Raw genomic sequence first — 15,032 nt, forward strand, 5'->3', positions numbered from 1 at the left:
CTGCTTAGTGGTGACTGGTCGGGGCCAACTACGTATGGCTTCTATTTTGTTTACTTGGGGTTTGATGACTCCTCGCCCAATAACATACCCCAAGTATTTAATCTCTTCTAATCCTATTGAACACTTTTTCAGATTGGCGGTCAGCCCGGCCTTCCTAAGGGCATCTACAACCGCCTGCCCTTTGGGCAGATGACTTTCCCAATCCCTGCTGTGGATGACGACATTGTCCAGGTAAGCCGAGGCGTACTGACGATGAGGTCGCAGCACTATGTCCATTAGTCTTTGGAAGGTGGCCGGGGCACCAGGCAGGCAAAATGGTAACACCTTATAGTGATATAGGCCCTGAGGAGTAACAAAAGCCATTTTTTCCTTAGCAGACCTCGTTAAGGGCACTTGCCAGTACCCTTTTGTGAGGTCTAACACTGAAAAATACCGGGCTTGGCCTAATTCCTCAATCAGCTCGTCTACTCGGGGCATAGGATAGGCGTCAAACTTGGAGACCTCGTTTAGCTTACGAAAATCGTTGCAGAACCGCAACGTCCCGTCTGGTTTGGGTACTAAGACTATTGGACTGGCCCATTCACTTTTAGACTCTTCGATAACATCCAGTTTTAACATGCGTTGTACTTCTTCCTCAACAGCACGTCACCGAGCCTCGGGTACACGATATGGCTTTACGCGGACCTTAACCCGGGGCTCAGTGACAATATCGTGTTGGATTAGGGACGTGCGTCCAGGGAGGTCTGAGAACACATCTGTGTTCCGACTAATGAACTCCCTGACTTCCTGGACCTGTTTGGAGGACAGGCTATCTGCAGCTTTCACCGTGGTTACTGCTTCACAGGCTTCAAGAGGAGGGGTTGGACCCTTTTCACCTAGAAACCCTGGCTGGGGGCTGTCGTTTTCGGACCATGGCTTTAGTAAATTTACGTGGTACACCTGCTCCGGCTTTCGCCGCCCTGGCTGGTGTACTTTGTAATTTACTTCCCCTATCTTTTCGAGCACCTCATAGGGACCTTGCCACCTAGCTAGGAACTTGCTATCTACTGTTGGTACTAGTACCACTACCCGATCACCCGGGTTAAAGTTCCGGACCCTAGCCTGTCGATTGTAGATCCTACTCTGGGCTCGTTTGGCTGCCTCCATGTGTTCCCGGACCAAGGGCATCACCTTTTCCATCCGTTCCTGCATCTGGGTGACAAAGTCAACAACACTTTTGTAGGGGGTGGGTTGTTGTTCCCAGGCCTCTTTGGCTATATCCAACAACCCGCGATGATGCCTACCATATAACAGTTCGAAGGGCGAGAACCCCGTGGAAGCCTGAGGTACTTCTCGCACTGCAAACATCAGATAGGGTAGAAGCAGGTCCCAGTCCCTACCATCCCTGGAAACTACTCTTTTTAACATGTTTTTTAATGTTTGGTTAAATCTCTCGACCAGGCCATCTGTCTGGGGATGGTAGACGGATGTACGTAATTGTTTTATGTGGAGCAGCTTACAGAGTTCTCTCATAACCTTGGACATAAACGGTGTCCCTTGGTCAGTCAGGAGCTCTTTAGGCAGTCCCACCCGGGAAAACATTTCCATTAACTCCTTAGCTATAAGTTTGGCGGACGTATGTCGCAGGGGTATCGCCTCCGGGTAGCGAGTGGCGTAGTCAAGGACGACTAGAATATGTTGGTGACCCCTGGCAGATTTTGGAACAGGGCCGATAAGATCCATAGCTATTCGCTCGAATGGGACCTCAATTATTGGGAGAGGTATCAGGGGACAACGGAAATGGGGCTGGGGGCTAGTTATCTGACAGACCGGACATGACTTACAATACTCTTCCACTTCTCTGAACACACCGGGCCAATAAAACCTCTGTACTATGCGGTCCTGTGTTTTCTGCCACCCCAAGTGTCCCCCAAGAACATGTTGGTGGGCAAGCTCCATAACAAGCTTGCGGTACGCTGTGGGCACCACCAACTGTTCAACCAGTTCACCCCGGATTTGATTCACTCGATATAACATTTCCTGTTGGAACAATAAAACGTGGAAACATCAATTCAGCTCCAGGTTTTTTTGGTTTACTATCAATTATTACAACATTCTCCCAGGCCCTGCTTAGGGACGTATCCCGGTGTTGTGCGGTCCCGAAATTTTCCCCGGAGACATTGAGGTCTGCCAACTCAGGGCCGGATGGCAAGTCCTCCACGTCTCCCACCATTACATTTAGGGGGGTGGTGTCCCCCTCTATCACAGAAGCTGTGGTCACCCCTACCGAGGACCCTTCGGACCAGGCCATTCTGCTAGGGTTGTCCCTGTCTCAGGCTTGTCAGACCCTTTAACCGTAGGCCACAGCGCCGGAAAACCTGGAAAGTCCCTTCCGAGTATTAGTTCATGTGGCAACTTGGTAGCAACAGCCACCTCATGGGTCCACTTGCCGGCCGCTGTGGACAAAGTTACCAGCGCTGTGGGATAGTCCTTTAAGTCTCCATGAATACATACGACCCCGACTCTGCGGCCGGTATACTCAGCAGGCCGTATTAACGCCATTCTTACCAGGGACACCAGACTTCCTGAGTCCAGCAGAGCCACCGCCAAAGTGTCTCCCACTTCCACCTGACACAGATGGTTACTGTCTATCACCTCACCATTGCCTGTGGCGCATAGCTTTCGTGCATACAACGAGTGGCGGTGTCCATAGTTAGTCTCCATAGGCTCGTCCTGTTGTGGACACTCAGCCCTCACGTGACCTGGCTCCTGACACCGCCAACAGACTATTGGGGCCGGGCGTACAGGGAGTACGTCTTGAGTGTGTCTCATTGCCACCAAACATTGGGTCTGTGGCGGAGATTTCCGGGGTTTGACTGGCCCCCTCCCCCCTGTACATCCCTGCAAGTTCTTGGTGGCCTCATAGCGCTCCACCAGGTCAACCATATCCAGAGCATTGTCAGGAGAAGCCTGGCCGATCCAGTGCTGGAGGGGATAAGGCAAGGCCCTCCAAAACATGTCAGCCAACAAGCGGTCCAGCATATCAGTGGGCTTTAACAGATCAGGCTGCAGCCATTTTTGCAATCTGTGCAGTAAATCGTAATATTGTGGCCTGGCCGGTTCGGCCGCTTTGTAGCCCCACTGATACACTCGCTGAGCGCGGACTAAGACATTTATGCCCAGTCTCGCCAGGATCTCACCTTTTACGGTCGGGTAGTCGGCAGCTTGGTCATCTGTCAAATCGAAAAACACCTGCTGGGGTCCGGATGCCAGGAACGGAGCGACCACCTCAGCCCACTGGTCACGGGGTAGCTTCTCCCAGACCGCCACTTTTTCAAATATGGCGAGGTACGTCTCAACGTCATCCGTGGGAGCCATCTTAGGTATTGCTGCACGGACCGCTTTCCGGACATCATGTACTCCCTGAGACACCCCAGACTTTTCCAAAGCCAACACATGTTGCAGCAGCCGTTGATTAGTCTCCTGCTGTGCACGCATAGCCTCCTCATGTCTTTTTTGCTGTTGCAGGTTAGTCTCCCGCTGTAGCTCCAAGGCCTGCTGTTGTCCTAAACTGACCTGGGTAAGCTGCCTTATCATCATCTCCATCTTTTCCTGTGGCTGCAGCTTGGCAGGCTTAATATAAGACATGTACAGTCACGTTCAGCAGAACAAAAATATTTTGGCGTCTTATGCCAGCCTCACTGCGCTTGCCCGCATCCGAGCACCAAATGTGGGGATTTGCTCTGGTAGGTAGGATTTGCGGGTGCAGTATAGAGGCAAAACAGATGGTTCTTCAAGTAAATCAGGAGTGTTTTATTTACACTTCAGGAACACAAAAATAACAGTTTTTCTTGGTGTTAACTCACACCCAACAAAAAGGAAAACGACAGTCTTTAAGGCAGGTTTTAAACACAGCAACAAGTCCATTCACCTGTGTCTCTTTGGTGCTGTTCACACACAGCAACGGATCAGTTCACCTGCTTGAAACCTTTCCAGCCTCAGCACTCAATTCCACAGCCTTCTGGTGCATGGAGATAATTCTCAATCACCTGTTAGGCTGTCTGCCTTATAAACCCCAGGCAAGACCTGGCCTGGAGCGTGGGGAACAGCCACCCACCCATACCTTAACTGCTCCCAATAAGAGCCGGCCTGGATTCGGCTTTGCAGCCATACTAAAAATAAAAATTGTCAAGCAGCACTAGCTGCTGCTGACACAGAATTACTGGCTCTTATCTCACCGAGGACAGGAACCACCGTGACACGTACCTTCCGTCGATCACGGATCCATGTGCCCTGCCACAATGGGAAGACCTGGCTTGCAGTCGGCATCCCCAAAAGTATTCAGTAGGGTTGGGTGTCGGGGTTTAGTGTAGGCCACTGGAGCTCCTCCCAACCAAACCATATGTTTATGGAGCTGGCTTTGTACACAAGGGCACAGTCATGCTGGAACACAAAAGGACCTTCACCAAACTGTATCCACAAAGGAGGAATCTCACAATTGTCTAAAATGTCTTTGTACTTTAAGTTGTAGCAGTATAATCATACAGGTTATGGTGATAATGGATTAAAGGAATCAAAAAGCCCTCCAACTAAGTACACAGTTAGGACTCCTTCAGACAGGTTGGCGGAGGGGTTGGGGCTTGGGTTAATGAGGCACAGTACAGCTGGAAAGGGCTGTACACATAGTGTGTGGCTGCAGTTTTTCTTTCTTCTTTATTCTGTATTTATACGTTATTTCTACATTTTTCAATGCATAGCAGATTAGAAAACAAATCCAATAGAGAAGACAGAGTACACAAGCCATTAAAGGGCAGGTAATGGATTTGTAAAATACAATCAAAGTATCTAACAAAAGTGGCATCTGTATATGTATAAAGCACATTGGTTCCAAAGCAGTTGCAGGATTTTTAACTTCGGGTGCAGAGTTTGGCAAGTGGTACCGCTTGTCAAAGTCGCCCATTGAGTCCAATGGGGCCACAACTGCATGCAATACATGTGACTGCAGCGTGGTAGTACAGCATTGCAGAGTTAATACAGGCAGTGCGAGGCAACAAAACCCCCTCACTTCCTCAGGCCACTGCAAATGTAAACGAGCCCTAAAGCCTTCCTAAAACAGAACTTATCCAGGCCTCTCTTCTCACCATAGCTCTGTATGATTATACGGTCTCGTTGGGTCCCAAGCCCTACTCCACAAGAGCCACAGTTTCCATACACTGCACTGATGATAGCAAAAAAGCCTGAAGCAACTATATGCAGCTTGGAATAAATGGCTCTGTAACAGAGATCGCCAGATGTGGCCCATTGCTTGCCTTTATCCAGCCCTTAGGGCACTATCCCTCCCACTGACACAAATGATGAGTACACTATTCCTTCCACTTATACCAATGATGGGACACCATTCCTCCCACTGATATCAATGATGGGACACCATTCCCCCCACTAATACCAATGATGGGACACTATTCCCCCCACTAATACCAATGATAGGACACTATTCCTCCCACTAATATCAATGATGGGACACCATTTCCCCCACTAATACCAATGATGGGACACTATTCCTCCCACTGATACCAATGAAGGGACACTATTCCTTCCACTGACACAAATGATGAGTACACTATTCCTTCCACTAATACCAATGATGGGACTCTATTCCTCCCAATGACAGGACTCTACTCCTCCTACTGCACAAGTGAGGACTACACTATCCCCCCCCCCCCCCCCACCCACTAATACCAATGATGGGACACTATTCCTCTCACTAATACCAATAATAGGACTCTATTCCTCCCACTGACACCAATGTTGAGACACTATTCCCCCCCACTGACACCAATGATGGGACATTATACCATTAATACTGATAAGTACACTATTCCTCCCACTAACACCAATGATGGGACACAATTCCTTTCACTAATACCAATGATGAGATCACTATTCCTATGACTAATATCAATAATGGGATACTATTCCTTCCATGAATACCAATGATAGGCGCACTATTCCTTCCACTAATACCAATGATGGGACACTATTCCTTCCATGAATACCAATGATAGAGGCACTATCCATTCCACTAATACCAATGATGGGGACACTATACATTTCACTGGCACCAATGATGGGAAACTATTCCTTCCACTAACACCAATGATGGGACACAATTCCTTCCACTTATACCAATGATGAGATCACTATTCCTATGACTAATATCAATAATGGGATACTATTCCTTCCACTGACACCAATGATGAGGACGCTATTCCTCTGACTAATATCAATAATGGAGACACTATTTCTTCCACTAACACCAATGATGGGACACTATTCCTTCCATGAATACCAATGATAGGCGCACTATTCCTTCCACTAATACCAATGATGGGACACTATTCCTTCCATGAATACCAATGATAGGGGCACTATCCATTCCACTAATACCAATGATGGGACACTATTTCTTCCATGAATACCAATGATAGGGGCACTATCCATTCCACTAATACCAATGATGGGGACACTATACATTTCACTGGCACCAATGATGGGACACTATTCCTTCCACTAATACCAATGATGGGACACTATTCCTTCCACTAATACCAATGATGGGACACTATACATTTCACTGGCACCAATGATGGGACACTATTCTTTTCACTAATACCAATGATGGGGACACTATTCCTTTAACTGGCACCAATGATGGGGACACTATTCCTTTCACTGACACCAGAGATGGGGAACTAATTCTCCCACTGACACCAATGATGTAATTTTTTTACTCCCACTGATCACCAAGCCTATGGCATGGTTTACTCCCAAAATTGCCAGGGCATTTTCTCTTCCCACTGGCCACAGTATGCCCCCTCCCTAAACTTTGAAGTGCAGTAAAACACCTTTATTTTGAAAATTTTGAGACCCCTGCCCTAAAATATCAGTCTATAACTGCACTACACCAGCAATTGTGGAAAGGCATTGGTCTGATGGGGCAAAAAGCAATGATTTGCATAGCACTGCCCACTGTCCTAAAATAAGGAAGAATGTTTTTTTTGAGATACGTTATAGATGTTCCCTTCTCTGCAAACACCTGAACTCAATCATTTGGAGGGATGTCCTCCTACGTTGGGCTATATAAGATAGGTGTGGTGGTCATTGCCCCCATCATTTTGGCCATATAGTATATAAAATAAACTTGTGAACATAAAAAGCCTCTTGTGGCTAATAAATACATTAATGATGTTTTCATTGGGCGCAATGGGAGGGAAATAAACATTTCAGAATCAGAGCCTGAATTCTGCTCACTAATGGCTATACCTCTGCTACTGTGTTGCTGTTTAGGCTAATGAGCCAAGTCAGAAGCTGACTTTAGGCTTTTGGTAGCTCACTAAACCCAAGATCGCTGACAGAAAGCCTGAAGCACTACGGTCTCTCTGCAGGACGGTGCTTATACACCGAAGGGACATTTAATGCGATTACAGAATCAGAATTTTTAAAAATACAGTAATTGATAACAAAAGCAAAAACGCACCTATTAAATCTAAAATCTGTCCAATATAAAGGGTAAAATATTATGCTCCAGGAACAGACCCATATCTCTATATAATCCCTCCAATATATTCATCTCTATATAATCCCCCCAATATATTCACAGAATACATAAATACAACTCTCCTAAATCCTCAGGCACTGCAAAGTGGAAGCAGAGCTTGCATACATTGTGAGTGAATGAGGATGCATTCACCTAAACAGGTATTTAGAAAGTGTACATAGAATTTTATTTTTCTACATATTTACACTCATCCATAAGACTGACATTGCAGTAATTCTTTTCACAGGTCTACTGTATATACAGTGCATCCGGAAAGAATTCACAACGCTTAATTTTTTCCACACTTTATGTTACAGCCTTATTCCAAAATGCATTACATTCATTATTTTCTTCAAAATTCTACAACCAATACCCCATAATGACAACGTGAAAGAAGTTTGTTTGAAATCTTTGCAAATGTATTAAAAATAAAAAATGAACACAAAATATAGTAGCCTCGGAAACAAACTACAAAGTGCTTATGCGGTGGTATTTAGTACCCGCACGCATTGCAAAATATTCGCCCTCCTACTCTGCAACATGCTTTCGGGGGTTGCCTGAATGCAGGCACACACATGCACATTTGGTGGACCTGTCCACTGGTGCAAAAGTTTTGGCAGGCCGTCTTCCATATTCTCTCCACCCTGATGGACGTACCAATCTCGCCCGACCCCCTCCTGGCTCTCTTGAATGTAAAACCGGATAATGTTTCCAAATTCTGCCACAAACTGTTCCTACAGGTCACAACAGCGGCTAAACAAACCGTTGCGAAAGCGTGGAAATACCCACACCTACCTTTGCCTGAAGTGAAACACCGAATCACCAACGCTATGATTCACGCCAAAAATCGATGCTATCCTGACAGATAAAGTTGAGAAATTTGATAGAATCTGGCAACCTTGGGTTGACAATTTTCTTCCCCCCAATTTTGATAGTTCCTTATTGATGCCCTAAACCATACCTGGGGACTGGATACCTCCACTCCTTATGTACAGCCCCCCCCCCGGTGATCCTTCCCCTTCCTCTTCCCCCTCCATCTACCCCTCTCCCCTTTTCTCCTTGTCCCCTCTTGTTACCCCCTTCTCCCTGCCCTACTTCCTCCCTTCTGCATACATATGTTGTAGCACCTACAACATCTAAGTTTGGTTCTGCCTTGTCATTTTAACTACAGCTTACTAGTTACCTGCTCAACCTATTCCCTCATTCTGGCTGACTGTAGCCCATGTTTATCCTGTTTGGTTGATACCCGTGAGGTTCCTCTCATCCCCCTGCCCCTTCCCACATGGTAAGGAAAACTTGGGTACTGTTCCCTTTTAGTATAACAATTGATTGGTTGCGCCTCCCCACCTAGGCACAGTATGCTCCCTTCATGGGGAGCCTGTGGGTTGGCAGTGCCAATCACCACTCTCTCATGACCACCCATCTTACCGCCCCTTGTCTACCAACCCTCACGATTTACTGTAGTTACAGTTGTCGGTTATGCTATGTTACCAAGCTTTGTTTACACTACTTTGCATTATTCTGTATGTCAAACGTTATTATTCACTTGCATTATTCAATAAAAAATACTTGAAACAGAAAAATTAAAAATGAAAATAATCCCATGTACATAAGTATTCACAGCCTTTGCACAATACTTTGTTGAAGCACCCTTGGCACCAATTACAGCCTCAAGTCTTATTTGAGTATGATGCTACAAGCTTGGCACACCTATTGTTGGGCAGTTTCCCCCATTCTTATTTGCAGGACCTTTCGAGTTCCATCAGGTTGGATGGGGAGCGTCAGGGCGCAGTCATGTTAAGACGTAGTGGTGGGCTTGAGCACTATATGGCCATATGGTGGGACCAAATCCCCATTTTTATTTATGAATTGTCTTCAAATTTGGTAGTTTCTTTTGCATGTGTGCGCTATTCTTTTTTAATATACATGTTAAGATCTCTCCAGTCATGTTCAAGTCTGGGCTCTGGCTGGGCCACTCAAGGACATTCACAGAGTTGTCCCGTAGACACGCCTTTGTTATCTTGGCTGTGTGCTTGGGGTCATTGTCCTGTTGGAAGATAAACCTGCATCCCAATCGAATGCCTCGTACACACGATCAGATAATCGTACGATAAAACTCGCTTTCGACCTGATAGGACGATAATCTGATCGTTAGTTCACGGCTTTCGACAGCCGATCACGAAAGTTGGTCCAACAAAATCCGAAGGGACAAATAGGAAAACTTCTGTTGTACGATAGCCTAGCGAATGACAATCATTTAAACAGTACAGTATGCGTCCGCCAAAAATCGATCGACAAAGACCGCGCATGATCAGAAACACTAAAATAGCACGGAAAAAGCCTGGCTGCCATTGTTTTTGTTTTGTACCATCTGATACGTAGCTACGCAACCAGGAAGCTTTTCCAGAATCGTACGAAAAAAATCCTACGTTTCTATGCATTGTTGAATTTGATATTAGTATCATGCAACAAAATGCGAACGATAAGTATCTGAACGTGTGTACGAGGCATTAAGTTCCAGAGCGCTCTGGAGCAGGTTTTCATCAAAGGTGTCTCTGTACATTGCTGCATTCATCTTTACCTCGATACTGACTAGTCTCCCAGTTCCTGCTGCTGAAAAACATCCCCACAGCATGATGCTGGAACCACCATGCTTCACTGTAAGGATGGTATTGGCCTGGTGATGAGCGGTGCCTGATTTCCTCCAGACATGATGCTTGCCATTCAGGCCAAAGAGTTCAATCTTTGTTTCATCAGACCAGAAAATTTTGTTTCTCATGGTCATAGAGTCCTTCAGGTGCCTTTTGGCAAACTCCAGATGGGCTGTCATGTGCCTTTTCCTGAGGAATGGCTTCCGTCTGGCCACTCTACCATACATAAAAGACACGGGAAGGGCGCACCGACCTAGTGCAATACCGTAAAACATTTATTGGAAAATCATAAAAACCACACCATACATTTTACTCACAAGAGTATGCTAGGTATAAGCATAAAAACAGAGGATTTCTTTGGCTATCCAAAAGACTGCAGGAACACACTTAATTGCGACAAGAGAACTTGAAGGTGTCCATATGGATAGGGCTAACGCGTTTTGAGGGAGAACCCTCTTCCTCAGAGCCATCTCATTTGCTTGACTCTACCATACAGTTCTGGTTGGTGAAGTGCTGCAAAGATGGTTGTTCTTCTGGAAGGTTCCACCCTCTCCACAGAGAAACACTGAAGCTCTGTCAGAGTGACCATTGGGTTCTTGGTCACCTCCACGACTAAGGCCCTTCTCCTCAGATCGCTCTCAGTTTGGCTGGGCGGCAGGCTCCAGGATGAGTCTTGGTGGTTCCAAATGTCTTCTATTTACAAATGGAGGCCACAGTGCTCAATGGGACCTTCAATGCTTCAAAATTTTTCTGTACCCTTCCCCAGATCTGTGCCTCAATACAATCCTGTCTCAGAAGTCTACAGACAATTCCTTGGACTTTATGGCTTGGTTTAAGCTCTGACATGAACTATTAATTGCGGGACCTTATAAAGACATGTGTGCCTTTCCAAATTATGTCCAATTAACTGACCTTACCACAGCTGGACTGCTTTAAAGTTGTAGAAACATCTCAAGGATAATCAGTGGAAACAGGAAGCACCTGAACTCAATTTTAAGTGTCATGCCAAACTTTCTGAATACTTATGGTCATGCGATTTTTAATATTTTTTATTTGTAATAAATTTGCAAAGATTTCAAACAGATTTCTTTCATGTTGTCATTATGGGGTATTGTTTGTAGAATTTTGAGGACAATAATGAATTTAATCCATTTTGGAATAAGGCTGTAACATAATAAAATGTGGAAAAAGTGAAGTGGTGTAAATTAATTTCCAGATGCACTGTAAAATAAAAGCTAAAAGTTCAGAAGTAAACCCCATGCCTAGGCTATAAGCATTCAAATATTTCTAGTATCTTAAAAAGCAGTAATTAGGCTTCAAAACAAGCCCTCACCGACCTCTGTAGCTGCAGCCACTGTGGAGTCAAGGGTAACTCTGAAGGTCAGTTAACGCTGCTCCCCCTTCCCACCAGTGACTTAGCAGCTCGACTCCTCCCCCCCCTCCCAACACTGATTCAGCAGCTCTGGCTAACTCTGATGCCTCCTACCAGCAGCGATCTTGAAGCTCAAATCACCCCTGCCCTTGCCCAAACACTAACTCAGCAGCCCAGCTCCTCCTCCCCCGATCTAGCAGTGAGTTCTGCTGCTTAGCATCCCCCTCCCAGCAGTGGCTCAGCAATTCTGATAACTCTGATGCTCCCAGCAGTGATCTAGCAGCCTAATATCCCCCCCAAACACTGACTGTGACCCAGCAGTGACCTGGCAGTTCAGCGTCTCCCTCCCAGAAGTGACTTGGCAGCTTAGCTTCTCCCTCCCAGAAGTGACTTGGCAGCTCAGCTTCTCCCTCCCAGCATTGACTTGGCAGCTCAGCTTCTCCCTCCCAGAAGTGACTTGGCAGCTCCGCTTCTCCCTCCCATCAGTGACTTGGCAGCTCAGCTTCTTCCTCCAAGCAGTGTCTTGGCAGCTCAGCTTCTTCCTCCCAGCAGTGACTTGGCAGCTCAGCTTCTCCCTCCCAGCAGTGACTTGGCAGCTCAGCTTCTCCCTCTCAGCAGCGACTTGGCAGCTCAGCTTCTCCCTCCCAGCAGTGACTTGGCAGCTCAGCTTCTCCCTCTCAGCAGTGACTTGGCAGCTCAGCTTCTCTCTACCAGCCATGACTTGGCAGCTCAGCTTCTCCCTCCCTGCAGTGATTTGGCAGCTCAGCTTCTCTCTCCCATCAGTGTCTTGGCCGCTCAGATTCTTCCTCCCAGCAGTGTCTTGGCAGCTCGGCTTCTTCCTCCCAGCAGTGTCTTGGCACCTCAGCTTCTTCCTCCCAGCAGTGACTTGGCAGCTCAGCTTCTCTCTCCTAGCGGTGTCTTGGCAGCTCAGCTTCTCTCTCCCAGCGGTGTCTTGGCAGCTCAGCTTCTCTCTCCCAGCGGTGTCTTGGCAGCTCAGATTCTCCTTCCCAAAGTGACTCAGCAGTTCTGCTCCCTTCCCAGCAGTGACTGAGTAGCTCAGCATCCTGCAGTGACCCAGCAGCGCAGACCCCTGCCCCCCACCCCACCAGGAGTGCCTCAACAACCCAACTAACTACTCAAGGACATTGTTAGCTCATCAGCCATTGTCGAGCCATTGCTGAGAGGGGGAGTAGAGGAGCTGCTGAGTCACTGCTCCTAGGGGGTAACATTGTGAGCTTAGCTGCTAAATCAAAGTTGGAAAGGGACACTGAGATGAGAGAACTAATACAAGTTCACTTTTTCTACTGTGCATTTCGAGAATTTCTCCTCAGTGCCTTCAGCCACAGAGGTCAGTGAAGGCTTGTTTCATAGAACATTTCTATACTTGAATTTCCAAAGCCTGGCCACAGATTCAGATTAAATCAGACTTACACTCTAAATTTATTTCTAACTGGACTTACCAGGTCAGTGTGTATCTTGAGGTGTGCCTGCAGCTTGTATTTGTCTGGACTGGAGTAGTTACAGCCTTGTGCCGGGCACTTGAGAGACATGTTGCTATGTTTCTGGATAACATGGCGTTTCAGGCAGTTCTTGGTGATGGACGAGTAGCTGCACTGGGAGCAGAAGTATAAATGTTCCCTTGTGTGTGTTCTGACGTGCATGTCATAATGTACTTGATACCAGAACAGCTTACCTGCAAAGAAATGCAGAATGGAAACATCACTCACATCTGACAGCTACATTACCAGAAACAGCAACTCATTGAAATCGTTAATGGACAGAAAATAAAGGACAAGCCTAGGAGCAAGTCCATTTGGAACACTTAAAGTGTTAGTTCACCTTTACAGAAAAAAATTAAAAGGTGAACTAACATCCTAACCCCCTAGTCCTTGCTGTACTTACCTTCCACACTGCCAGGGTATTGGTCTGATATGAAATCCCTGCTCCTCTCCCTCTTTTTTTTTGCAAGGCGTTCGGGATAAAATTAGAGCGATTCTGATTGGTCAGCACTGGCAAAGAGCATCACTCTGACCTGTACCAGAAGCACTGCAAAAAGCAGGAGGGAGAAGGAGCGGGGATTTCAAATCCTTGGATCACTACACTGGCTGCGTAGGCATTAATAGCTTCTCACCCACAAAGGTAAGTACAGTGGGAATGGACAGAGGTGTTTAGGAAGGTTACCTTTTCATTTTTTCAGAAAAGGTGGACTTGCACTTTAAACAGAACCAGTCGTTAACATTTGTCTCCTAGGGTTGGTGGACACGTTACCGGCTCCTAAGACAGTGCGTACCCTAGTTGGGATTCTCCTGATTTATGCAAGGAAGGCGATTGTCCTGAAATGGAAATCGGAACATCCTCCAACTATGGGCTTTTGGAAGGGACTTGTCAACTCAGTGGTACCACTTTATAAGGCTGCATATACATCCAGGGGATGTCCTCATGACTTTGAAAAGGTGTGGCATTTATGGGTAAACTCATCTCTAACAACTGAAGACCAAGACTAGCCACTTGATTTGCTGTACATGCTTCTGACCTAAATAGGTTCAGGTTGGGGATCCGGTTACTATGGGGCGGGCTTGGTGTAATTACTTGGTGGAACTTGGTTGTGGGAGGAGGAATCTCATTCTGCTATATCAGATGACCAAGACTAGCCACTTGATTTACTATACATGCTTCTGACCTAAATAGGTGCAGGTTGGGGATCCGGTTACTATGGGCGGGCTTGGTGTAATTACTTGGTGGAACTTGGTTGTGGGAGGAGGAATCTCATTCTGCTATATCAGATGACGGCTTAACTTCTGAAATTATGGTTTGAAAGGGTGCAGTGCACTTCAGGTTGGTTTCAGGCCTGTTCTAAGGTGTTGGGGCTGTTACTGGCTTCTATGTTTTGTAGTAGTGAGTAGATGGTTAAGTTTTATTTTGCTTAAGCTGGGGTTTGCCCCAATTAGCTATGTTCTGTTTATCTAAAATATTGCAATAAAAAGAATAAAAAAAACAGAACAAGTCATCAGTGGGCATTTATAATCATCTGAATTTCCTCCTTTGAACTGTTAAAGTAGCACAGCCTTAAAGTGGTTGTCAAGTCACTGACCCCCATTACGGGTTTCCCCTGTGTTATAGCAAGCTATACAGTACAGTGGGTCAGTTTATTTTTATATTATAAAGCCATATACATTATTACACAGCGCCGCTGTGCAGTCATGTGACCTCCTGCCGCTCTCCTTCCCCGATCTAAGGACTACAGGGGTAGTGTGTCCCCAGTTATAGGAAATCCTGGAAGTGGGTTGCCAACATCCCAAGTGACTATAGAAAGAAAGAGGTTCCCACTGAGGGTGGGACTTTAGCGGCAATCACACTTTCAAAAAGGAGTAAAATCAATAGTTTATTTGTAAGAAGATAAAATGGATCAAGAAATCAAACAATGATATACAAA

The 15,032-nt window shown here is 46.2% G+C and overlaps 1 protein-coding gene across 2 annotated transcripts in view; it reads right to left on the reverse strand.

Annotated features, from left to right (window-relative positions):
• The window catches only part of ZFAT (zinc finger and AT-hook domain containing), a 352,480-nt gene that overhangs the window by 236,112 nt on the left and 101,336 nt on the right, over nucleotides 1–15,032 (reverse strand). For both annotated transcript variants that reach the window (XM_082258103.1, XM_082258102.1), the window contains exon 7: nucleotides 13,060–13,292. In XM_082258103.1, coding sequence (XP_082114229.1) covers nucleotides 13,060–13,292 — 233 coding nt within the window. The remainder of the gene's footprint in view (nucleotides 1–13,059; nucleotides 13,293–15,032) is intronic.

Source organism: Pelophylax lessonae, assembly GCF_965119305.1.
Source record: "Pelophylax lessonae genome assembly, chromosome: 5".
NCBI classification, from domain to species: Eukaryota; Metazoa; Chordata; class Amphibia; order Anura; family Ranidae; genus Pelophylax; species Pelophylax lessonae.